The 26,359-nt window shown below is 39.7% G+C and overlaps 2 protein-coding genes across 11 annotated transcripts in view; both read left to right on the top strand.

Annotated features, from left to right (window-relative positions):
• LOC121634478 (ELKS/Rab6-interacting/CAST family member 1-like) overlaps positions 1–5,697 on the top strand; it is a 142,229-nt gene extending 136,532 nt beyond the window's left edge. For all 7 annotated transcript variants that reach the window (XM_041977132.1, XM_041977133.1, XM_041977131.1 and 4 more), the window contains one exon: positions 5,333–5,697. In XM_041977132.1, the coding sequence (XP_041833066.1) occupies positions 5,333–5,470 (138 nt within the window). In that variant the 3' untranslated portion in view covers positions 5,471–5,697. The remainder of the gene's footprint in view (positions 1–5,332) is intronic.
• An 8,961-nt stretch (positions 5,698–14,658) lies between these two features.
• wnt5b (wingless-type MMTV integration site family, member 5b) overlaps positions 14,659–26,359 on the top strand; it is a 99,356-nt gene continuing 87,655 nt past the window's right edge. For all 4 annotated transcript variants that reach the window (XM_041977395.1, XM_041977396.1, XM_041977398.1 and 1 more), the window contains exon 1: positions 14,659–15,438. The gene's annotated coding sequence lies outside the window, so the exon portion shown is untranslated. The remainder of the gene's footprint in view (positions 15,439–26,359) is intronic.

Genomic DNA, 26,359 nt, shown 5'->3' with positions numbered 1-26,359 from the left:
GGTTTAGAATGAACTCTGGGGTTCAACAAATCCAGTGGTGGAAACAGAATAATGGTAGGGCTCTGTGAAAGCCTGTGGCCTTGCAGCATGTCAACAAAATTAAAGGTCAGTGGCAGGAAAATTTTATATATCACTATTTCTATTGTTGTCACTTTATTAAAATCATCGTTTCGTTATTATTCTTAGAATGAGCCATTTATATCGACTTGCCATGTGTCCACATACATGGAAGCAGCCACATCTGTACCACCATTTTTACTGTGGTGTCTCTAAAAGGAAACAACTCTATGTGAAGTGAGAACCCTCTGAGCTTTAACACTGCAGTACTGGTTCTGTTTGATAGGTGTTAGAGCACCGTTTGGGTTAAGTAACACCGTAAAAGGCAAAGAGAAGAAGACAATTACACAATTTTTAAATAGTTACCTGCACCTGAGGTCACTCGATCAACTAGCAGATAAAAACATGTTTATTTCTGGAATATTTTTGGCCACTGATGGAGTTGCTGCGTAAACATGGTCTGATTAGCTTTAGGGCAAGGGTCACTGTCCTGCAGGTTTTAGATGTTTCACCTGCTGCAACACACTTGATTAAATCCAATGGATCTCATTAATTGATCTCATAAATGACCCATTAATTTGAATCAGAGGCTTAGCAGCATGGAAGCATCTAAAGCCTGCAGGACTGTGGGTCTTGAAGACCAGGGGTGATGATCCCTCCTCAGTTTGACTGGGCGCTGAACATCAAAAAATTTTGCACCATGATTTGATTTGGTTTTCTTTCACAAACCATCTGAACAAAGTCACACAGTTAGAACAACTGCTTGTTTGGGGCAGTACAGCCTGAAATAACCACTGACCTAGAAGGGGATAAAAAGCAGGAGGAAGATAATAAACCTGTTTCATCGATTGGCTAGGACAGAAAAGAGGAATCTATCCCCTTCAGCCGGCTTGTTCACCGCAAATAAACATTGGTGCAACATCAAGTTTATGCAGTTTTGGGGGTTCTGTTTTTACATTGTGAGGTAATCACACCAGAGTGTGAACCAAGACCCCTGTTTTTCAAGCAGACCAGAGTTTGATTGTTTGGTCTACAACAGAACACGAATGAGTGTTCACACTAATCAAAACAAACCATAATATCTGTGAAAGTGGACCAATATTCATTTAAAGCGGACCAAAATGTGCCAGTGTGAATGGAACTCCAGTTAAACAACCGCACCAAATTACAAAGATTTTGTCATTACCAAATGCTCCTGAAATTAACACTGACTGGTTTGTAAAATTAAATATATCTGATTTTTTTGTTTTGTTTTATTTTGTTTGATTGGTTGTCACTGATTAAATAAAATATGAGTGGATTAATTCTTTTTGCCACTGGGATACCGGCATCATCCCATGTCACTCAGTTGTCCTGTTTATAGCACCAGCTGAACACATTTCATTTAAAATCTTCTCTCTTGTGCTGTTTGTGTTTTGTTTGTTTAGCTTTTTTGTTGTTGTTGTTGTTTTTTTTGTTTGTTTGTTTTTTGTGCCAAAACTACCAGTAACTGTTTGAAAAGTCTGAACTTCTTTTCATCAGGCCAAGTTTCAGCTGTTGGATTCAGACCGTTTTACCTGTATTTTTTTTAACTTGGAACAAGCTGTACAGCACAAAAACACATGAGTGAAATGGCCCACAGAAATAATCAGCTTTGCTTTTGGGGTCACAAGTAAAGCTGACTCATTTTAATTGGTCACAAACCGGTAAAAACAAGGAAACACTGGAGTTTTGTCTGGGTTCAGTGTTGTAATATTTTTAATGTTAAATAGAAGTTTACTAATGAAAATGAATGGTAACCAGCGTAGCTGAAATTTATAAAACAAATTCCAGGATATAAACACAGAAATTTTTCCCTCAGACTTCAAAGCCAGTAGTTTTAAATAAGAGCAGCTTGTGGCCACAGAGTCAATGTGACAAGTCCAGCACGGAGAGAAGCAGCACTTCATCCACATTTCAAAATGTGCAAATTATTAGGGGCTCTTCTGGTTTTCATTATTAAGTTGATTAAGGCAATATCAAACATGCCTTATTGATTTCCGAGAGACATTACCGATGCTTTGAATCAGACGAGTTGTAGATGCTGCAACTTCTTAGGATTCCAGTGTTGATCCTTTTTTTAAGCTTGTTTTGGTTTTCAAACTGTGTTTGACCCATTTAATCTTGATTTCTAAAAATCTCTTCAAATATTTTCCCCCAGCGTAGGTCAAGGCTGTGCGAAAAAAGCAGCACACACACACTAAACCATTTATCTCTTCTCAATCGTCTTATAGCCTTATCTTTACTGCCGTGTTTTTCTGGGAGATCGCAACTAAAATGCAAAGCCATTAAGCTGAATTACCTGCAAACACGATCAAACTGACATGCTGGAGATATCTCTCCACTTCACAGTAAAAAAAAAGGCCCTCTAACCCTTTTACACACATGCTTACACATGTTTCTGTGGCCTGAGGTGTTTGGTTGTTATGGATGGAGATAGCAGAAATGATAAAAGTCAAGGTGAAGACAATCACGGCTCATATAACTCAGAAAGATAAACATTGGACTACGTGCTCTGAGTTCTTTGCTCTGCTTTAAATCAGATTTTTCTCGTCTCATGTTATAGTTAATTCCTACCAAAAAACCTGATAATGTTAAGTTTTCTCCCTATAATTGAAATGCAAGATGAAATGTTTCATGTCCTCCACAAGTGGTTTTATTTGTTTTATATAAAACAAGGCATAAAGCATTTGTTTCCTATTTACATCATGTAGAAAGAGTGAATGACCAAGATTTGCTCACACAAACACAGAGAAGTGTGTGATGCTGGTCATTCATCACTGCATCCATTGTATCAGCTCCACATTCTTTCTGACTCAGTTTTCTTTATTTTGCTCCTTTTCTGCTTTTGTACTTTATCTTTTCCCACGTCTGTAAAAACTGTTTTTCTTGAACAGACTGCTGCAACATTGCTACTCTGACCTCCGGGAGTACAGGTCCAGGGCAAACTAGTCCATTAAGTACATTTAGCACCCCAATCACACATGATTTCGCTGGCCTCCGGGGAGCTTCTTCCCCCAGGTCATATGGATCATAAACACTTAAAAACCACAAATACTGCTCTGTCGCTGCTGTCTTTGTTCTCCATCTTTGCAGCTCAGCACCTCTCAATGCTTACTACATGTTATCACACACTGTTTACTCATCATATAAATACTTCATTTCATGGTGTTTTTTTGTTTGTTTGTTTTTTAAGGAGTTGATGCAATGCAACTGTACATATAAAAATGAAGCAACGAAAAGGTTTAGGATGTGTGTAGGATGTTTCAAACAATAACCAAGATAATCATGGTATTTTTGAAAGGGGTTAAATGTAGCTAATCAAAAAGTAAAGCTGGTTTTATGTATTAAAAATTCAAAAGGCTCAAATGTAATAAGCCTAGGAAGCATTGTAGCCTTTTTTAATTGCTCCTACTAAGGTTAATTAATTTGCAAGAGGCAGATTTTGATAGAAATGTTCAAAACTGAAGCAGCAGCTTTGAGATATTCTAACTTGTAATTTCCAAAACCTACACCCTACATGTGCACAGCTATGCATTGAAGCTTTTGAGCTTGTGATTTTCTTGTTTTTCAAACTCCACACACATCACTTTCACACAGTCACTCCAATAAATACTATAACAGCTTGATAAATGCATGATCAGCTCTATATGCGTGTGATTTATAGGTAAGGTTTCATTAATCATTAACAGTATTATTACTTAGAGCAGTTTAACACATGAATAACGCCACTGTAATATAAAATACCACAGAGATTTGCTGGCTAAGAGATGAGAGCGGAGGGAAGAGGTTAAGATTTACCAAGGGAATATTTGCCAATATCTGACCCAGGATTCACACACACACACACCAATATAAATGTGGGCTTGTGTTACATGACTGTTTTAGCTGCACTCTTATTGATACAGATGTATTGGTCATTAAGCCAGTTAGATTTGACGTCTCAGCTTGGCCGCAGCCAAAGAAAATAACATCGGCACTCCTTTTCAGAAATGTTCCACTCTGTTTGAACAGAAACAACTACACTGTGGTGTTTTCAGATTACAGTCTGATGTGTATGTGTGTGTGCCCATGAGTATGTACCTAAAACATGCTAAGAGCGGTCCAGCTGCAGGTCTTTCTCTTCAAGCTCCCTGGTTCTGAGCACAAGTAGCGAGATACAGTTTTTAGCACCTCAACAGTCCACGAAGTCTGTTTTTAACTAATCTGAGGCTAGAAATTACAGTAAATCCCTCTAAATGTTGAAAATTTATCCTTTCAAATACGACCCTTTGGGCTGCTTGTTCATGCAGAAAAAAAAGGCCTACAATTAAGTTTAGAAGAATTTGCAACCTCTAAAGGCCGTGGGAGAAACTGCATGTGAATCGTGTTTGTGTGTAAATCATAAAAAAAACAGTTGCATGGTAAGAAGAATATATTTTTGTTGCAAACATGATCTTTTTGTTATCCTAACCAAGAAGTTTTGCTTTTTAACTCTAACCAAGTCATCTGAACATAACTCAAGATTCGTTTTTTTTGTGGAAACGATAGTTTGTTGAAGTGTGATACACTTGTGCTGCATTTCCAGCAGTTTTTTCCCCCTATGTGTTATTGTGTGATTTCAACTTGTCTTCATCTCAGAATATCAATATGTTCCCATTTTGCCATGACATCTTAGCATCTCTGAGGTGTTCTTCAGAGACCTGTTTTTATATATATATCTGGCTATTTTTTTCATCTCTGTATGTTTCTGTCAGGTTTTGCTGTCAAGTTTATGCTAAAAGACATAGTCATGTCATGTGGTCATTTCTGACATTAGAGCTAACTCATGTCAGAAATGGCTGTCGGACTGTTAGGTCTGTGTGTTTTAATGACTTCAGTCACAATGTTATTTTATTCAACCACTAATATATTAAAAGAAGTTCAAGTGTACACTACATTTAAGATGTTTTCATTGTAAACTTTTCTCTTTCTTCCCCGTTTTTGGCAGTTACTTGTTAAAGAAAATAAAAGACTTCCTTACATTTGATAATACTTACAGTATATGAGACCCACAGAAAGGTTGTGAGCATTTTTCTATTTTCTGTCTGTTCTTGTGTGCCTACTAATTTACAAACAAATTTTATTTTTCATAATCTGTAATAATACTTAATAAGTTTAACAACAAGAATTTGCCAGAAGGGAGATATTTTCCAAATTTTTAATTTACCTGATTTGTTTCATCACAACATATTAGTTCACAAAAAATCTAAAAGACTCTTCTCCATCTTTCTCTTAGCTGGAGGCAGAGTTGGCATTGTGTGAAAGGGAGGGGGCGGAGCTCCAGGAATATGCCAATCAGGTCCTGCAGCAGATCGCCGACCGATGTCCTGACATTTTGGAACAAGTCGTCAACGCCTTGGAGGACAGCTGCTGACAAACCGACGCACACACACTGACTGATGAGCTTACATGAGCTTAGCATGCAAAAAACACTTAACTCAGTCTCATGCACACACACCCAAAGGTCTACAGCTAGCCTCCACATCCCCCGGATACACTTACAAAATCAAAGAGAGACACATCACCGTCTGTTTTGTTACCTCCTCTTCAGCCCTTTCTCATTTAACAAAAAAACTAAATCCTCCACAGTGTTTATCATTTTGAAAAAATTTAGACACCTCAAGGAAACAGTGTCCATTTGTCAAAGTGCTTTACTGGTGTGCAGTTTAACTGGGAATAGTAGTATTTCCCTAACTATTCCAAAAGAGAGGACATTTCTGCTTCACTCGCCGCCTGTGACACCTCCCATCACCCATCGTACGTCCTGGCAACCAGCAGTCGGCAGATGGAGGAAACCTTGTTGAACCCAGACGGATGGTGGGACTGGTTTTAACTTGCCAGCTTGTTTCTGAGGCCAGACTTGCACATTGTTGCCACATTGTTATTTGATTAGTTCAGATACTGAAGTGTGTTTATTTCAGCTGCCTTTGGCTCTTTACATCATTTGCTGCTATCTTTTTAACTTTGTGTCTTTTTTTTTCCTCTTCCTGTGTTTTCCTCACTCTGCAGGTGTCAGATGTTTGTCCCATCTTGCAGTTTCTTTCGGCTGTAACCTCTAGATAGTTGTGTAAATTGTTAAAGGAGGGGGATGAGGAAAGATTAACAGATAAGCAGATTTTATTGAGGGAACATGATGCTTTAATCCATCATTTTTCATAACTAAGTGTGAAAGACACAAGCTCCAATAAATCTCGCAGTAGACCCTTTATGAAAACACACCAGTGGAGTGTAAATGGTTTGTGTTTCTTTTAAGCTTTGGGAAACAACGTTTAGTTCTTTGGTTTCTTATCGAAACATATTTTGTTTTCTTTCTCTCTCGTGTGTGCAGAAGGAGGGTGGGGGGGGTTATAGAGTTTATATATATATATATATATATATACATATACATTGTTTTCTTTGGTATTAAAATACAACACTAGTCTTGTTTAATTGAAAATATGGTCGTCTCTTGGTTGATATGCTGCATAATGTGTCAAACCTTTTTTTTTTTTTATGATGCACCTACATGAGGCTTTGTGTCCACCAGGAAAATCTCTTCAGAATCAGTTTCTTGTTGTTCCCAGTGGAAATGTCAATATTCATATTTCCCACAGCATAATTTTAACACTGTTTTAAAATTTCTTACAGTCTTTCCATGCAACTGGTGTCGCTCGGAGGATCTGTTTATCACTGATCCCCATAAACTGTTACCCCGTGGACACAAAGCCCAAAGGCTTGGGTTTACGCTGCATTCTCAAATCTGATTGGATGCTGAGTTCAGCTCTTTACAACTATAAAACCATCGGCTTTCGGGCCCTGAGCATTTTTTAAACACAGATCAAAGCCACACAGGTTTAACACTAGAAGTCCCAGAGAGGGGTCAATTGACCTTTCTACCTTTACAACCCAGAGATGGGTCGATTGACCAGTAGGATTTTAGCTAAAATCCTGTCTTAAGCTGCGAACAGCTTCTTTTGTTTGTAGACGAGTCAATTACTGGCACACCCCAGGAGGGCGCATACTTAGGGGAGACACTGTAGACTCTTGAAACTGGACTGTCAACTTTTGCCCAAAGCTTGGCTTGAGACACTGCTTGGTCCCCTGAGTATGAGATTGGAGTAGACCTCAAACAGATTCAGAAAGGTTTTCCTGCATTCTAGTATATTTCAAATAATTAAAAATATATTTGATATGATATATGATATATACCTCCTCGACACATTTGTGTGCTTTTAGAAGAAAAAAAAAAAGATAATCATTGTGGGCCTTCAATAAAAAAGCAAACAATTTAGAATGATATGACAAAATGATGAATTCATATTTTTTTAAAAAATCACTTTAAAAGGTCCAGCTCTCCTCTTTTCATACAAATGAAAAAATACAAATTTTTCAGAATTTTTTACCAATTTTTCAAACTTTCTAACCCAATGTTCATATGTCCAAAAAGCCCAAGCAATGAACAATTTTGAATATTTAAAATGAACATTTTTTGATTGTGGTGGTACAGGCAGGGTCTGTGAGTAAAATGTCCAGAAGCATTAGTGTCTAAGTCAAGAGGGCATAAATGTCAACATGACAAAGATATAAAAGAACAACTGTGAATTTTTTCCAATGCTTTTTATTTTTGTCATAAAAAAAACAACAAAACAGTTAAAATAATGCAAGTAATGAAACAATTTCACAAATATTTACACAAGGCTACAGTGGCATGCCCTTGTGTGAATGGCTTTTCTGCTCTTTCAGCAGTCCGTCTGTGCTAAGTCCAAACATGCTTGGCACTTCCATGGTATCTCCATCCTGCATTTGCCACATGTGTATTTGTAGCAGTCAACACATCTTACAGTTGCGCAATTGTTCTTGCATCGATGGTTGACCTGACATTTTGCCCTTTTCCCAGGGCTAGGTGTGGGAGGTTGCTGCTGAAGCAGTTGCTCCTTATGTGCCTTCTTCTGACTCACATGAGAGTTGGCCAACTCTTTCGCGAGCTCAACCAGGAAGTCCACTCTTCTCTCCTGCACTCCGGTGCATTCCTTATGAAGAACATGAGCGTTCCGTGCCGCCATGTCGATCATGTTGTAGAACACGGCGACTGGCCATCTCCGTGTTCCTGCACGCACGCTGTACTCCCGCACCATCTGGTCCATCACATCCACACCACACTTTGTGGTGTTGTATTGTGTGACAGTGTTTGGCTTCCTTTTGGTGGTATTCTCAGTCTCAACCACATTGTGCATGCTGCTGAGAAGATAGACAGTCTTTTTCCGTTTCGGCGCATATACTGTGAGTGTTGCACCAGTGGTGGAAAACACTCGAGTGGTGAATTTAGTGTGGTCCTTCAGTCTAGTTGACTGAGGAATTTCCCGGCGAATCTTGTTGACTGTGCCAAGGATGGTGGTTTTCCGGCTAAGCAGTCGTTGCGCAAGGGACAGCGATGTAAAAAAATTGTCTGTTGTTACAGTTCTGCCCTTATCCATGAACGGCTCCATCAGCCTCATCACTACACTCTCAGAGAGTCTCTCTCCACTGGGACGACTGGGGTCCTTGCCAAGATATGGCAGGATATTGCAAATGTACTTTGATTTCAAGTCACAAGCCAGCCAAAACTTAATGCCAAATTTGTCCGGTTTTGTTGCAATGTACTGCAGAAAACTGCAGCGAGTCTGTTCATCAATAGTGATGTGTCGACCAGGGTTATAAGATCTGATGCAGTTATTGACAAAAGATTCCCACAGATTAGAAATTGCAGCAAACTTATTTGTCTCCACTCGCTCACTGCGTGTGAACATGTTATCAAAGCGTAGGTGTTGCATGATGTTTTGGAAGCGCTTTCGGGCCATAGTAGCAATGATTCGTGGGTTTCCCAGCTCTGCTGACCAATTGTCACGTAGTGATGGAACTTTCTTCACCCCCCGCAAGATAATAATTGCAATAAATGCCATTAGTTCTGGGAGGTTCATGAACCAATCTGCCTGCTCCTTTTGCCGTGCATGCTGAATGGTCCATTCTTGAATGCTACGAAGCATTTCAAGTGTTATAAACAGAAGAAGCTTTGAAGACGAGTCCGGATACTTCTTCTGGCCTTAGCAGTTGGCTCTCCATCTGTGCCGTATGGTTCTATTGGGGTGAAATTGAGACATGTCCCCAGCTGTTCTTCATGCCACACTGTGCCATCTTTAGCCATCTCTGTCCTCTCACTTCCCAACCGAGCCCTCTTTTCTGGCAGTGGAGCAGTCTCATCATCTGCAAGGTAAACAATTTCACAATTTCAGAGGACGAAAATAGGATGTTTTGGAAATAAGATTAAAAAAATCCTTTATTTGTACCAAAATGGAGAAATTCCAGTGTTGCAACTCACAGTACAGGACAAAGCAGAAAGAAAGAAATTTGTCATACCAAAAAGTTCAATAATAGTTTCAAATCTTACCTGAAGACTGCTCAGAGTCAGAGTCCGAATCCAGCTGAATTTGTATCTCTTCTCCATCTGAGTCACAAGGGTTTGTATCGCTGAGGATCAGGTCCAATGCCTGCTGAGTTGTAAGCCGCCTCTGCATTTTGCTTCCTTCTATTTGTTCGAGGTGAAGCTAGCTACTATTTATCCCCCTCAGCCCACCATCCCCCACTGCCACAGAATTTACCAGACGTTTCAAGGTAACAAGGAGGGGCTGGATGCAATGGGTGCATTCCTCAGGTAATGGCTGCATTTACAAATGAAGAGATGCTAATTTTTGCCAGCAGAGTCGTCAGTTTGGACTAAAGGTCTTTCGACCCTTCTCTGGGACTTTAGGGAGACATCAAAATTCCTGGGACTTCTAGTGTTAAATGAGGAGTCTGATTTTGTGTGCAGAGTGCACAGATGGAAGATTTAATGATCCCACAGAGTTTATGGAAGGTTTGAAAAACGGTGGGGGTTTTACTTGAAGGAGAAACTCCGTCAGATTTGAGCATGTGTGTAAATTCACTTCACTGTCGTCTGTTTTATGCTGAAGTTGTCACAGGGAGCGGTGGTGACTGGGACTCACTTTGGACTTGTGGATTAGGAACCAGAATGAGAGAATGGAATAAAAAATGGATTTATCTTTATTTTGTTTTATGTCTGCTAATTTTATATCATGTCTTCACTTAAAGTTTCTATGATGCAATGTCTCTTTTTGGGTGTGATTCACGACTAAGGTTTACTTTAGCCGGAGGATGAAAGTATGCAGTAAAAAACACAGGAAACATAATTTTGTCTAAAACAAATAAGCTATCTCCTCATTTTAAAAAATCTTTTGAAAATATTTTAGAAACTCTACAAGAGTCCAGGATTAATGTTTTTCTGTAAAAAGTCTGACAGTAAATTATGTAAGCTGAGCTTACAACGTTTTTTCCTTCTGCTTTGTTTTATTACAGATTTTGACCTCTCCTTTCCTTTTGCCTCTAGCTTTCTCCCTATCTTCTTTCCCATGCAGACTAAACGGTGTGTTATCTTGTCGCAAGCGGTTTATTTTTCTATCCTCCCACAATAATGACATTACTCCACACACCAGTCCTCTCTATCTCGACCCGTATCCTTCAGAAAGGCCTCATCCTGTCCCCGTTCTGTCCCCAGCAGCCTGGAAAACTGTAGGACTTTGTGTGTTTTCTGTGTGTTAGGGGAGGGACTGTATCAGATCACGTGCGGCAGATTAACAACACAGAGGACAACAAACACATTTTCTTATTGTTTGCATTCATCAGCAGCTTGGTGTAAACTGTTTGCAGACTCATTCAACCAGAAAATCTGCTGTAACGAACTCACCCACCTCGACTGACTTTGACCCCCACCTGACATTTGACCTCCTCTGTTAAGAATTTCCACGCAGGGATCATCAGGTTAATGTGGTCATTCTATTTTTCACACAACGCTCTGAGAAGCAGCTTCTGACAGTCTGTAAATGGAGCATGTGTGCCGGTGTTTACCGGCACATATGGCAACGCTTTGTGCTTTGTGCTGTTCATGTTTGTGTAGCGGACCGCTCCTGTTTTCTCCATCTACTGTCCTAATAAAAACCAGTGGAGGGAGGCAGCAGGGATGGACAGAGCAAGAAAGAAGAGGAGGAGGAGAAGGAAGAGACGCTCGTATGACTCCCTGATTTATGTGATTGAAAGGTAGATAGAAAAGAGTGGAGACAGAGCCCACTGAGCCCCAAACATCATTTAATCATCTCATCTATGCTGAAGCTCTTAACAGCTTTACCTTCATATTGCAGTGTGCATAAAATTATATGCTTAAACATCAAAATTATGCACCATTTATTTACATAAAGCACAAGTCTGGTATTTAACTCTTAGACCATTTGAAAATGGCCTTTATGGAACATTTCACTGGAGAGAAACTCAGAAGTGAAACCCTCATCTTTGCTCATCCTTGGGAAAATCTCTAAACCCTGAAGTTCCTGCTTTACCGGCAGCTCCAGAGGAGATTTACAGCAACGTTCACCTGCAAGTTCACATGAATTTTGGCCAAAGTTGTTCCAGTCCAACACATTAATGGAACGTTCCATGTGAACTCAGCCAGGAGTTTCCACCTATTTTTTTTTCTTTTTTCCAGGATGAAAGGGGAATCTCTATGATAGAAAAGGCTAAATAAATTCAGCCACTTCAAAGGGCTTCAGCTAGGTATCACCACCTGTAGTCTCTCCTATTTTTCCTCATTTTCCTCAAGTTTTCTACACTTTATGTGTATGTGTGTTTATTTTAATTGCATAAAAGCTTATTTTGGCCATTTAAAAAAAAAAACATTTTATCAGGAACATCATCAATTTAATTAGTAAAATAAAGTTTTTTTCAATCCAGATTAGGGATATTTAACTCTGGTCCTCCAGGGCCACGTCCTGCAGGTTTTGGATGTTTTCCTGCTTCAACACACCAGACTCATATTAATGGGTCTGACAACAAGCAGTTGGATCCATTTATTTTAAATCCAGTGTTGGAGCAGGGAAACATCTAAAACCGGCAGGACAGTGGCCCTGGAGGACCAGAGTTAAATATCCCTAATCTGGATTGAAAAAAACTTTATTTTACTAATTAAATGAAATTAGATAAACGGACTAGGTCCTTGTTGTCTACATGCTTTTTCCTGGCATGTAAAATTACTGGGACACAATATTTCCTTTCAGAAATACTAATACAGCTAAATATTTTCATTTCAGTATTCTACCCTCTGTTGTGAGTTAGGGGTGATGCCAGGAGTATAAGCGAAAAGCTTTATTGCAGCGATCTTCAGTCCTGGTCCTTGAGGGCCAGTGTCCAGGAGGTTATAGAAGTTTCCCTGCTGCAATACACCTGACTCAGACTCAAGCTCTGCACAAGTCTGCTAATTACCCACTGATTTGAGTCAGGTGTGTTGCAGCAGGGAAACATCTAAAACCTGCAGGACACCAGCCCTGGAGTACCAGCACTGAGCATCCCTGGTTTATTGTAATCCACTGGGTTGGGGACAACCTGGAGATGAGCAGAGGAATGAAGTGGTGGTGACAGGCAGGTAGCAGCAGAGAGATCTGGGATCCTGAGCTGGAGAGAATGACAATGATTAGAAAAAGCTTAAGAGAGTAACTGGACTGACTCAAACTGATTTTAGAAATGGACAAGTTGTGTTATCACTGGTTAAACCAACAATCTGGTGATAACTGGAAGGCCAAGGAGGAATAAATATAGCCACTGATTGGAGATGAGGTGCAGGTGTAGATCCTGGTTGCAAATGAAACAGAGACACACCCACAAAAGTCACACAAACCAAATCAGGGACACAGACTTCAACAACTTCCCATCATACCTTTCATACAGTAGATTTCTTCATCGTGTAGATAAACAATTTCACTTCCATTTTTTTTTTATCAAATCAAATTTATAAAGCACTTTACACCAAAGTGCTGGAAATGGATAAAAAAAACAAGGATAATAACACAATACACTTATAAACTATGGATTTCACAAGTTTTGCAAGTTTTTTTAAAAAATAAACTAAAGAATTCACATGAAGTTTTTTTGTTTTGCTTTTTTTAAGTGTCAACTTGACACAAAACAACTGTAACATGAAGATTTCAGCATTTAAAGCGCCACTATTTCACGTCATTGTATGTTCAACACTTTGCAATAGCTGAAAATGTAGTTTAAAAAATTAATAATAAACAGAAACACTTTTCTGGTGGTGTGTCTTAATAACTTCACAAAACAGCCCTGCTTTCTTTGCAGAGATCACCTGCTTCACTCAACAAATGTCCCTGATGTGATATCTTACTATGTGTAAGCACATGCAGGGATCATCTTTCTATAAGAAGGAGGAATAAAGGTTTGAATGACTGCAGAGGAAGTGGAGAGGCCTCATACTCGCTTTAAGATGATGTGGTTTCAGTCATCAAACATCACACATGACTGAAAAGAAAAAGAAGGAGAGGGCAATGGAGAGAAAGAAAACAGGAGCAGAGAAGGAAGGCTGAGACCAAAATAAACATCAACTTCAGGCCACACTGAACACTTTCATACTAAATAATCAATGACTGCAGTTATAATTTGAAGGCATACTCATGTTTCTTGTCTGTTTGGCTTACAGATTGGATTCATTGGTAATAAACATTTCGTTAAGTAAATTGTTGGTGGGCTGAATAAAGGAGAAGAAGAATGAGCAGATGGGAGACAGAGAGGACAGTAAGTGGAAGAAAAAGTTTTGAGAGGAAATAAAAATAATGTCAATTGAGCTGCTAAAATAAGCTGTTAGCTGCTGGCAGCTCAAACATCCTCCAACACGGATGACATTAACTCATCTGTCCATTCAGGCTCAATGATACCAGCAGAAACGTTTAGCTTTAACCTGCTATGTTGAGTACGGTCTACATCTCTGTGATCTGTGGTTTTTGTGGGGTTTTTTGGTCATTTATTGTCTCATGTGGTTGATTTCATACCTTCTTGTGGTCATTTTTGCAAGACGTTTCATTTTGGAATCTCTTTAAGGTTGTTAGTCACTGCATTTCACTCCACGTTCATGTGGCAAAAAAGGAAAAAAAATAGTCAAAATAGTAAATGAACCTGATTTTTCCCACTTTCAGATTCCAGAGAAACACGCAGTTCAGTTCCTGGTTTACCATAAGCAGAGGAGAGAAAAACATTTCAAGCTGCCTTAAAAGTTACACATCCTATCCATCACATTCTAAATGTCAAGTTTGTCCTTTAGTGTGCAGAAGCCAGACCCCAACAAGGGAGGTTTGACTAACATGTTGCTTTAACTGTACATGTCAGCCACACCTGACTTTTATTAAGCTGATTGTCAGTTAGTAGACCGTGTTAGCTGATAGCTTAATTAAAAAAATCACCTACATGTAGGATTTGTATACATGGCGATATTCAAAGTTAATAAATAACTAAATATCAGTTCGCTTTAAGTTTTTTTTTTTTTTTTTTAATTTCTCGTTATAGGAAGCTAGTGCTATCAGTTGGATAGTCTCATGGTTTCTCTCTTCCTGAACTACGGGGTTTCTGGTCTCCAAATGGAGGCATGGGTTCAAAAACCCTCTGCTGACTTTTACTTTTTACCCTCCACGGTTCATCCTTGACTGGTTCTACCAGACACCCATCTTCCATGTCTTCTCATTATGCACCAAACTAGCCTTCCTCCAGTCCCACAGGCGGGTGGGCTAGTCCCACTTCAGACCAGAGGGCAGCCGTCGAGGGAAGGACTTTTTTTTTCTTTTTTCTTTTTTTTGCTTCGCTCCACTCACTCTCCATGTGCATCTCCAACTTCTATATTTCTATACACGCCTCCTATTCCTCCTCCCTCTCTTTTTGTACGTGCGTAATTAATTGGAAGCGTTTGGAAACTTGTGAACTCCGAAGGAATCTCACTTTATTTCTGACACCTGTTGCTGAGAGCTCAGCGAACACAGACGCATACAAACAGGAGGGCGCGCCGCTCTTTTTTTTTGGACTTTTATTCCTTCTTGACAAATTGAGCACTGACAGGTCAACGGATCGCCGGTGAGGGGGGGGAGTCTGTGGAGGGGGTCAGCTGCTGCCTGATACCTCCGTGCGTTCCCATAAATCCTCCAATTCTGTCACCGAGACAATGACTTTAGTGTGACATCGAAGGAGTGAAAGGACAGAAGGAAGGAAGCGCGTTAAACGAGTCCAAAAAGTGACACTTGAAGGAATCTGTCTCGTAAAGTGAGCGCTGTGCTGCAGGAGCAGCCTGAAGGGCTTTCTCTCTCCATAAAAAAAAGAAAAGAAAGAAAAACTGTCTCTAGTTTCCCAGCCGGACGGAGGTTACCACTTTTAGGTGTTGAGCGACTCAGATTGTGCAGAAAGTTTCTTGGGAGAGTTGAGCGACCGCTTTGTTGAAGCGCAGCAGACCAGGTAGGAGCCACAATCATTCTGTAAATCATTTCCCCAGAACGAGAAGCTCCTTACATCTTTAATCCACCCTTTTACTTTACAAAAGGAACAAAGATGACTTCAGTCATGATTTAGGAAGTGTTATTAATCTTTCCAGGATCTTCACTTTTTCCAACCTTTCGTTGGTTTGTTTTCTAAGTTTGGATTCGCTCCCAACTTTTGTCCTCAAAGTTCAACTAATTTTACTCAGCAAGACTTTATTTGATGTTAGTGATGTTCTTGAACTTGAACACTTACTGTTGTGTGGATCATGCGCGCTCTGAACGGGACGCGCGCGCGCGCCTGAACGCAAAGTGAATGTTAGAAAAAGTTTTGGGACTTTGTTCCGTTTGAACTTAGATGAGTTTTGTCCCCACAATGTTTCCGTTGTGACAGTCTGCTTACAGAATGGACTTATTCCATGACTTTGGCTTCCACATGTCAGCAGTGAAATGCAGTCTCTCTGTCTCTGCATGTGTGTGTGTGTGTGTGTGTGTGTGTGTGTGTCTGCCAACCCCATCGGCCTAAATGAAGGCAGCGCTCGCTTTGCGGTGGAGACCAGGACTATTTTTGGTCGAAATGTTGCACAAATGTTTCTCTCAGTATAGAGAAATTGCTCTGGCTTCATCTGAGCCAGAAACTGTTTGAAATCTGCCTGTAGCTCAGAAGGAGCTCAGTTCTGACAGCTATCAGAAACACTAGAGGAGAATCTCTATATGTTGTGTTAAAATGAGGCTGAATCAGTGTTTATAATGTGTGAATGTGTTGAGGCAGTTTATGGTCCTCAGAGTCTCTCAGAGGGTTTAATTAATTAGTTTAGAAAACTTTAATAGAGTGTTGAAAATTAGCTGTTTCTAAAATGGGAGATAAATAACTATTAAAGCTCACAACAAAGCACAAAGCAGATCTTTAAGTGTGTGTGTTAAAATGTGGCTTTATGTTCACCTTGTCAGAGCTATAACTGACTTATAATCATCCAGTTGTGTGTGTAAATACTCTGTAAAACCATGGAAATTAATTTAATTGTTCTCAAAGTTTAAACTGCAATAGCCATGTATGGTATCTGTGTCTGTAGTTTCCTGACAGGGCCTCATGAGCACAGGCTTCGGCTCTTGCTTTATCAAAGACGTAATAAAATGCCAGACATACGCACAACACGATCAAACAGTGCTTAAGAGATATAAGTTGAAGGTGTAAAACGAGAGATCCAAAATGAGCAATAAAATGTGGCATAAAATCATTAAATTGACACAAAACAAGCATCATTAACACAAAATTCCACAGATTAAAAATCTGAAAAAGATGCAAAATGACTCCAAAAATTAAATGCAGACAAAATAACCAAATTAAGACACAAATAAGGACAAAAGTAAAACAAAATAAAACAAAATATGAGCAAAAAGAGACACTGAGACAATGAGGAGATGCAAAGCAGTCTTAAACAAAATGAAAAATAAATGGGACATGAAAATTATCAAAAAATCTCAGAGTCCTTTCCACTGTGGATTAAGTTCGGTACGTCGTTGTTTCAGCCCTCCATACACGTAAACACGTCTGTGTTTGTGGAATGTTGTTTTTTTGTAGGATTTAGTCTATTTTCCTGCAGATGAGACGTTCACTGATCTGTGTGCTCAGGTTTTATAGTGACCTTTGACCCTCGGTGCCACTCGCTAAAAGTCACATGATCCGATGAGCTTTTTGAACCTGAGAAATCGGGTCTGATAAAACCTGCTATTGTTTAGCCTAAATCTGCTCCGCAGTAGTGGTTCAGTCACACAATATAAAACTAATTTTTGTCCAACTGTCCCCCACATGTCAAAGCAGACCATCAGATTCATTTTCAGCATGCAGCTGAGAGGAAGTCGAGGTCGTCTCCAGCAGTGACATCTCCGGTTCACTTTGTGTTTTTTGTGGTTTTAAAGTCTGATACCCTCATAAATTGTGGCCCGAACTGACAGCAGGGCTGATAAACCCTGCAAGAGGAGAGGAAGTGTGTGTCTGTGTGAGTCTGTGTGTGTTTGCTGGGGTAGATAGTAACATTAGATGTGTAGATAGGGGTGGTGAAAAGTGTTGCTGTCAACAAGTTAGCCATTAGAGAGAGATAATCTCTCCTCCTCCTCCCTACAGGCCAACTCTGTTCTTTCTTTTCTCCTCCTCTCAAGTTATTTCTCATTTGCACTTTTTCTTTTCTTCATTGTTACAAAAGTGCATTTAGGTTGTGGTGCATTAGTTAGCAAATATAAATAAAACAAAAGAAGAAGAAGCAGCTCAGCAGGGGCCATGAAATCTGCATCTTGACTGAAGCGCTGCTTGAGCGTCTCGTCCTTCGGGACTCGGTAATTAGGGAATGTGAGTAAGTGAGTCTGTTTGTCTTTCCACACTAGACATTTGAGAAGATGGGCTGTCTGAAAGCCCAAATGGATCCTCAAGGTCATTCAGAAGTGTGTTGTAAATGTGTTTCAAGATTTCCGGTATTTTTTTTTATGTTGAGGAATCTTCATGAACACTCGGGTCAGGGGCAAATGTATGCGTCTCTTCAAGACCGAAAGTGTGATGTGAGTGTGTGTATTTTAGCTCAGTCAGGGCACTAATGACTAGGTTGGACACACAGACGGTGACCCGTTTGAAGAGGATGGCCTCTTCTGTTGAAGAGCTGGTATTTAAAATGCTGATCTCTGATTGGCTGAGTAGAGTCCTGGGAATTCCTCTCTGTACAGTGTGACAGCAGCCGGCTTATCCACTGAGGATGATGGTGGTGCTGCCTTGTAAACTTTGTAGTTATGGTGCGGCCCTTTTTTATCTCGCTCTCAGATTCTTATTTATCAGATTTAAAGCAACTTTATTTGTATGTGGAACTGAAACAAGATTAAATCCATTTTTTAGAACAATCTTAATATTTGCTGGTGCAGTAAATTTAAAACAAAGATATGTAGCCTTTTACTCTTTCATGTCACTCTACATTCAACTTCTCCAAGTTAAATTAGCTGTCTGATGGCCATGAATCATCTCAGCCATCTCAAACTTTCTAAGATGTAAACTCATCTTTTACTTCACAAGCAGCATAATCCTGCTTCTGAAGGACCACCAGCAGCAGATGCTTGAAGAAGCTTCTTGAACTCCTCTTCAGATTTGAAGAAGCTCCACAATGGCAAACTTTTAACTCGACTAGAGCTGCCACTTCGATGGAAATGAACAAACATGTTGCTGGTAATGAGCTACCAACAACTGTATCTTTCCATAAAATTATTGTTGTTAGACTGTACAAACTGCCCTATATACTGAATGTTATGCTTATTTGTAAACATTATGTTAATAAACCTGTAAAGGGGATTTAATGTTGTTCCTGTTATTAACTTGCAGAGTTTCAGATTATAATTATTAATCCATAAAAAAGCCTATGTAACAAATAAGAAGCAATATATTAGGGCTGGGCGATTAATCGATAAAATCGATAAATCGAATTTTCCATTTCTGGAGATTTATTTTTATGAAAATCTGGATTTTTTTTCCATAGTTAGTTAACAGCAGACTTAGCCCTTCCATCCACACCAGAACGGTGTTTGTCTGACAGATTTTCAGTGAAGTGACCCTTCACTCATGCCTGGGATTTACCTGTGCGTATAACTGCAATGAGAAATGCTGCTCTCTATGAGATGCAGAAGTCAACTTTAGCCCACAAACTCTAGTTAAGAGACAACCTTCATCAGGGGAATTATTTCTGCAGTGGATCCTGTATGATAAGGATCCAGATGGAAAGAGATCACGGATGCATTGTGTCGCATATTTCTATGTGAGAAATGAAGGCGTTTATATGGTAGAAAAGCTATGACATTATATGCTTTATTTTTGCTGACATTAATTTATATAAACAAGTAAATGTTTTTAATAAGTTTATTTATGTTTTGTAAAAAAAAGGCAAAAAATCGATTAAAATCGGAAATCGGATTTGGTTATAAAAAAACGGAGAGTTTATTTTTAGGCTGTATCGCCCAGCCCTACGATATATTTAAAAGGTAAACATCTGACTTTATAACTAAAGTTTACAAAAAATTATAAGGAGTGTTTTATTACTTTTAACAATGATTTATAATAATTTATGATTTTTATTGGGGGGAAACTGCAAAAACATCACAACTCCTCTTTAGGATTAATAAAGTATTTTGGACCATGGTCTTGATTGCTGATTCTCATCCCATCGATTGAAATAAATACTTTGGCGTGCCTTCACTCTGTGTCTTTTGATCAAAACAAAAAGGTTACAAACCACTTATCTCAACATTTTTTTGCTAAATCTTTATGTCACGGGCCCTTTTTTTATTTTACAAGGAACCCTGAAGTAACCTGAATCAGTTTCAGGATGGCGATCATCCAAAAACAGTGCAAATATAAGACATTTCCCTGCAGTCAAGGGAAGTCCACACATACTCTGTACTACAATGAGCTATTTAACCACGATGCATAGAACTAATGAGATGCCTGTGATATTACTTGAATACAAGAAGGATTACAGCCTCAGAGCATCGCTTACTGTATCAGTACTGTTTTCTCTCTGAAGACAGTCCTTGATGCCTGAAGGCTGTTTCAGTGTATGTGTGTGTTTTCAGTGCTTTTTAGCCATGTGTATGTTCATCATCATGGTCAGATGCGATGTTTATGTCTTCCTCTATCTGTGTGCTGAAAATGTGACCATATGTTGTTTGACCAGCAAGCGTGTGACTGCTCCTGATTGACAGTGTGTTTGTAGTTGTGTCTGTGTGTGTGCACTAGTGTTTGGCCAGCGGTACCAGCGGTTGTATGCTAGCAGTGTCCTTTGCTAATAGTAAAAATGGTTTATTGGACACTTTATGGCGCCTAAAACCATTTTATAAACCCGGCGGCTGGTACGAGGGGACAGTGACCGACCAAACAGCCACAAGACACACAGCACGAGACCAGAGGAAGTCCAAGAACTGAGCTCTGTTGTGTCTATATTGAAAGGGAAAAGAAAAATACGTTCTCTGACCGCTTATTCATTTACATGAAACCCCTCATGGGGGTTGCATTTCCATGGCTGAGAAGCTCTGTGGAATTCTAACAGTTTGACATCACATACTCAGCCAGTTACTGTAAATCTACCTTATAAGCAGCACATTGACAGAGGCAGCCTTTCTCTCCTCCTACAGGCTTTTACTTGGCTTCTCCGCTCTTCAAGCCCTTCCTTCTCTTTCCTCACTTTTCCTCCCTTTGCCCTGATCCAGCACTGATAAAACTATCAACAGCACACCTGCAGCAGGGTTGGAAACCAGCCTTAAACACACACACAAGACGAGTGTATAGACTATAAATGAACACAAACACAAACAGACGGGGACAAGAACCTTATTTAGCACATGCTCACTATAATAAATCTGTTCTCATCAGCTTTTTACTCTCTCACTTTCCGACCTTCTCTTTTGCCATCACACATTTTTCTTGGATTTGTTTACTTTTTTACACGGGGGGGGGGGGGGCATCACTGCGTAAATAACTAGTAAACAGCATTATACAATATGACAAGGCTTCTACTTTAAAAGAAATTGGTGGTGTTTAGTAGCGAATGCTGCAAGAAAAAGCAGAATGAAGTAAACTCTAGGCTCTTGGGCACCCATTAGATTTTGTCCAAAACCTCCAAGGCCTCCTCAAACTCAATGATGTGACCTATCTGTGCTGGTTGCTATGGTAACTGTCCAAGAATAGAAGTTTTTACCAATGTGGAAACAGAATAATGGTACTAAAAATGTTCTCCATGTTGTCCTCAAGGTCCTCTACCAAAAGCACTTATTTCCATTCCACCGAGCCTTCACTCTGGATTTAATGCTGGCTTTGTGTGTTGAATTTCTACTGATGTAAAAGATTTAAAGTTCAATTTCAGTAGTTTAACCAGCGACTGTAGTTATCACTTTGTTTGGCAGCGGTGCATGCTCAAAATGGCCACTGTGTTTATCTGTTTGCTAGCGTGTGACGTGTTACATAAAGAGAAACTCAGTTGCAGCGTCACACACATCCCGAAAGAAAAAGTTGAACAGTGCAGCTTCTCTGCCTCAGGATGCTGCTGGGCAGCAGCAGCTCCAAAAATGCATACATTAGATGTCTGGAATGCAAAGTTTTAAACTTGATGGATATGTTTTACTTTTTAGCTGCTGTTTTAAAATACAGTCGGCCATTAAAGTTCAAAGACCCTGAGAGTTAGAGGGTCTGGCTGAATTGCCTATAATTGCTTAAAGAAATGACCGGATGTGTCTGTATGGTGGCTTTGATAGAGCTGGTGATGGGCAGTCCAGCTCTTTTAAAAGATTTAGCTGTTTTTGGCTCAGCTCCCCTAAAAGAGCCATCTCCCAAATGGCTTTTCATTAAGCATCACTCTGAGCTTCTGCAATAAGTAATTATAAATAGATATTTTTATTTATATCCACCTTAATGATGGTGTAATATATAATTTATTATTATTGTTGGGAAGATAACTGGGGGTGTGGAGGACTGTGAGGTGCTGGACGTATTTACACCGTTCTCAACCTGGAGTGTCGGCCAGAACACCACTTGAGGCCAGGACTTTCTTAGATATGAGGGATACGCTTTAATGAGGATGATGGCGGATGAAAGGATGAGGCGAGATGGTTGGTTCAACTGTTCTGATTTGCATCCTCAGAAAACATTACAGCATCACTGGATGGGTGCATATACACACAGAAGTGTGCGTATCGGTGTGTGTGTGTGGTCATTAACGCACACAGATGAAGGAAACAGTTCTTTGGGCGGATAATAGTCTGGGGCCAACTCTTTCCAGCCATTTCACTACAATACTACGTTATTTTGCACTCGGTGGTGAGCATTCGCGATGACGTCATAGCGCAGTTACGGTGTCCCCACAGGGACAAAATGCTGCCCCGAGTATTTAAAATAGATAAGTGAAATTATCAATAATGCAATTTATAGGGCCTTTTGTACAATTATGATATAATAAATATATAATATAGCTTTAATGAAACAACATAAATATATACAAATCTCATGTGTTTTAGATTATTATATGAAGAGTCGTAGAACATGTGATCATGTGATCATTTCTGACTGATCAGTCATGCATATTTTGTCTTTTTGTAATAAACAACAGTGTAACTGTGCAATACATGTACACAGTAAACTCTGCTTTACACTGGAATTATGTGCAGTTTAGGTTTAGGTGCCTGCGCTTTACACATTTTACACTCCATCATCCCCTCATAAGCACTCTTTTACACCATGCATTCATCATCCCATATGGCTTTTTAAATATATGCATTTTATAAGTCTCCCTTTTTTTTGTTACCTCATCATATGTGTTGTTTTTATGAAGTGCAGCACGCTGAGACACACTGTGTGTTAACATATATGTAAGGAATGAACTTGAACTTGAGCTGGTTTCACTCCTGCAGACCACCACCACAGCTCAGTGTGAGTGGGGTGTAATCATCTTGTCTTAAGTCCTTCTTTAAAATTCTTCTACCATCTCTTCTTAACCTCATGAGGTTTTTCAATGAGTTCAAGGAGCTTTGGAAAATGGGAGGGGATTTTTTTTTTTGCTATTTGACCACACTCAGAGTTTCTTGTCTCTCTTTACTGAGCTACATAGCTGGGCTTCCTGAACATTTTGATTTCAGACACAACCACTGTGAAATGTTCCACATTCAAGTTGAGAAATGCTTACCTTCATCTTGAATCCCAGTCGTTATAAGCAGAGCATTTACAGGTCTACACATCCAAGAATGGGACTAGTTTTTTTTTTTTCAAAAAGGTTATATTAATACTCTTTCAAGTCATTGCACAAGGACTCTGCATTAAACTAGTTGTCGTTGAGTTTCTTTTTAAAAAATATCCTTTTTGTCCAACATAGAGCTCAAAGTCATGACCATGAGATGCTCTAGTGACTGATGCATCCATCTCTGGCATCATCAGCACAGTTTGGAGCAGTCCTCATCCTTTCGATCAACTCTTGTCATTAAGAAAAGCTGCTCTATGCAGTGCAGTGACCACATACAACCATAATTCATTCATCTGCTTCTGCAAGCACTAGAGGTAAAAATAAAAATAGGTGATAAAGGATTATGGTGAGCTGTGATGTAAGAGAAATGGGGAGCTAGAAGTCTGGGTGGACGAAGAAGAAGAAGAAAGGTGGTTTTAGAAGACAAGTGGTCAGTCAGTTGAGAGGAAACGCTGCCTCTTACTGGTCAGTGCAGGCTACTACAATAAAAGGAAGCTGGACAAAGGAGGAACATAAAATCTCTACCTGAGCTTTTGAGTTTAAAGTGTATGAAATAAAGAAAGTCAGAGTGATGGCAGCAGATTAATTAATTTCTTCTCCATCTCTGCATTTGACTCTTTTTGGAGTCAAACCACAGAATATCATGTCTGCCTGTGATCTATAAAGCTCCCACAATGTCAAGTTTCAAGCAAACACATTAGCAGCTACACAGGCTTCCTACTTTCTGTCTCTGTGGTTCAGGTGCTTTTGAATTCTTGTTTTTTTTCATCTTGTTTTGCTTCTTCTCTTCCTACAGAGCTCAGCCTTTTTACTTCACTCACACCTTTTCTGTCATTCCCTGCTTTAAGTGTGTTTGTGCATTGAGGGGGGGGGGGGTTAACATAATGAGATTCGCAGCACCCAGGTGCTCTTTCTAGATAATTACTGAGCGTGTTTTTCTCTAGCCACTCTTGGAACTGAAGCAATACCAAATCTGTCAACACACACACAGTAAGGGGAAGAAGGAGAGGTGATCAAATTATAATTTATTCCCCCCATCTTTTTTCTGATGGCTAAAAAAACAAGCCTGTCTGTGGCTCTGATTCTTTGGGTTTTTAAATCATGCTGTTGTCAATCCCTTTTTTGTTTTTACCTCTAAAATGTTTCCCCTCAAATCTTCTTTTTCTGCTTTCTTGTCCTCTCTTCTGTTTATCCCACATTGTTGTCTGCATCGTCTATGTTTTTGTGCAAAAGGGGGATAAACAAAACATTAGCCGGTTGTCTGTGCGAAAGAAAATCATAGTGGTTGACAAGAATGATTTACACACAAAAACACACATGCCTTTTTCTGTTTGGTGTTTCATATTTGTGATGTATTAGGAAGTGTAGCTGAGAGAGGCTGCAGGATGGACAGAGAGGACACTGACTCTTTGCCAAATTAGCTTTTTAAATAATGAGGAGGCTGTTTTACTTTGCCCACTTTCTTTGTGGCTTTATGATTCTGAGGCTGTGGTGAGCACAGAGCATTGATGCTGACCATGGACTGAAGTTAATTAAAAAAAAAACTGCACTAGCCTCACTGCACAGCCCTAAAATAAAGAAACCGACTTTGTTTGATCAGATTGTTGGTTAAAACAATGTGGTCACTGCTTTTGAGTGCATTACTGAATTTCAGAGTAGAAGTATATTTTCCAGTGAATTTTGCATGAATTGTTGAAGCTGCTCTCTCTGCAGCTGCTGTCATGCTGTTGCTGCATTGTGGTTTCTACACTTGGCTGATTGTTGCGTGCAAAAGAGTTGAAACAGTTAGTACTGCAGCAGAAAAGCTCCTTGATATCATGCTGCATATTTTAGCACCTGTAGCAGCATATATCTCAGACCTGCACCTGACGCTGGCATGCCGCTGAGTCATCCGTCACACGTGCACGCCACCTGAATCGAGATCAGAATTGTGCAGGGATCTGTCTTGTTGGCAGAAGTACAAGGACATCCTGTAAACACTGAAACAGACAACTGAGCATCCTCTAAAAACATGTGAAGACATCTTTCCACAGTCATTTTTAGCTCTTATTAGCTTTTCAGCTGCATGAAAGAAGTATTTTGGAAATATTAACTGATTGAAATGTGTCTTTCTTTTATGTTTATGTCCTATTTTTTTGTCTATCTCTCCACAAATCATAAAAAAATGTAATTGAAGGTGGCTGTTTATGTCCAAATGTTCAAAATCTAGACATGTGCACATTGTTGGAGGAAAGGACCAAATATTTCTGCTTTTAAGCTGAGAATTTTCCAATTTATCTCTGTCTTTCTTCAAGTAAATGGCCGAGCTTAATGATCATCTTCAATGGGAAGACAAAAGTTTTAAAAAGACACGCTGCAGTAACGATGAAGACAGACAGAGGGCGCTACATCACTAGAGCTCTTGAGTGGAAAAGTACACATGAACAACTTGAGGTAGGATGACAGGGGATGGATGGGCGAAAAATAAAAAATCAAAACAGTAAGAGAGAGTGAAACTGGAGGAGGGAGTAACGTCAGGAGGAGGAGAGTGAGGAGGTAAAGCAAAAAGTAGCAGCTGAAGGAGACATTTTAAACACAGGTGTGAATTCAGCCGCACCCACTCTTCTTCTTTCTAGACTTCTGGTTACTTTCATCAAATTAAATTCACAAGGCACAGCCGCTGTGCCTTTTTCTCCCTCTCCAACATTAGACCACCCCCCCCCCCCTTCCCTCCCCTTCCTCTCATTACGCTTGGTTGGGTCCAGGCCATTTGCTTCCTCTCCAGCACAGCTACTATTAGTGACCAGCAGGGGAACTACATGCAGCTGGGGGACAGGTGAGCTGATGCTCTCAGTTTCACTTTCCCTGTGTGTGTGTGTGTGTGTGTGTGTACGACTGCTGTTAGCATCAGTTTCACTATAGTCCCACATACATGAGTCAGGCAGAGCTGGAAATAGCAGCAGTCAAATTTAGGCGGCAATACTTGACATTTATCAGTTTATCTCAGCAACTGTACAACCCACCCCACTTTCCAGTGTGTGGTGATTCGCTCACAGTTTATATTGAGATTTTCACAGATTACCAGGTAAACTGATGCCCAAACTGGTTCAACACTGACAGGATGCAATCTATAAAAGAGCCTAAAGTTAATTTTTGAGTTTTTCATGT

The sequence above is a fragment of the Melanotaenia boesemani genome, chromosome 23 (assembly GCF_017639745.1).
Source record: "Melanotaenia boesemani isolate fMelBoe1 chromosome 23, fMelBoe1.pri, whole genome shotgun sequence".
Taxonomy (NCBI): Eukaryota; Metazoa; Chordata; class Actinopteri; order Atheriniformes; family Melanotaeniidae; genus Melanotaenia; species Melanotaenia boesemani.
The sequence above is the reverse complement of the archived record's forward strand: the minus strand, read 5'-3'. Positions and strand labels throughout refer to the sequence as shown.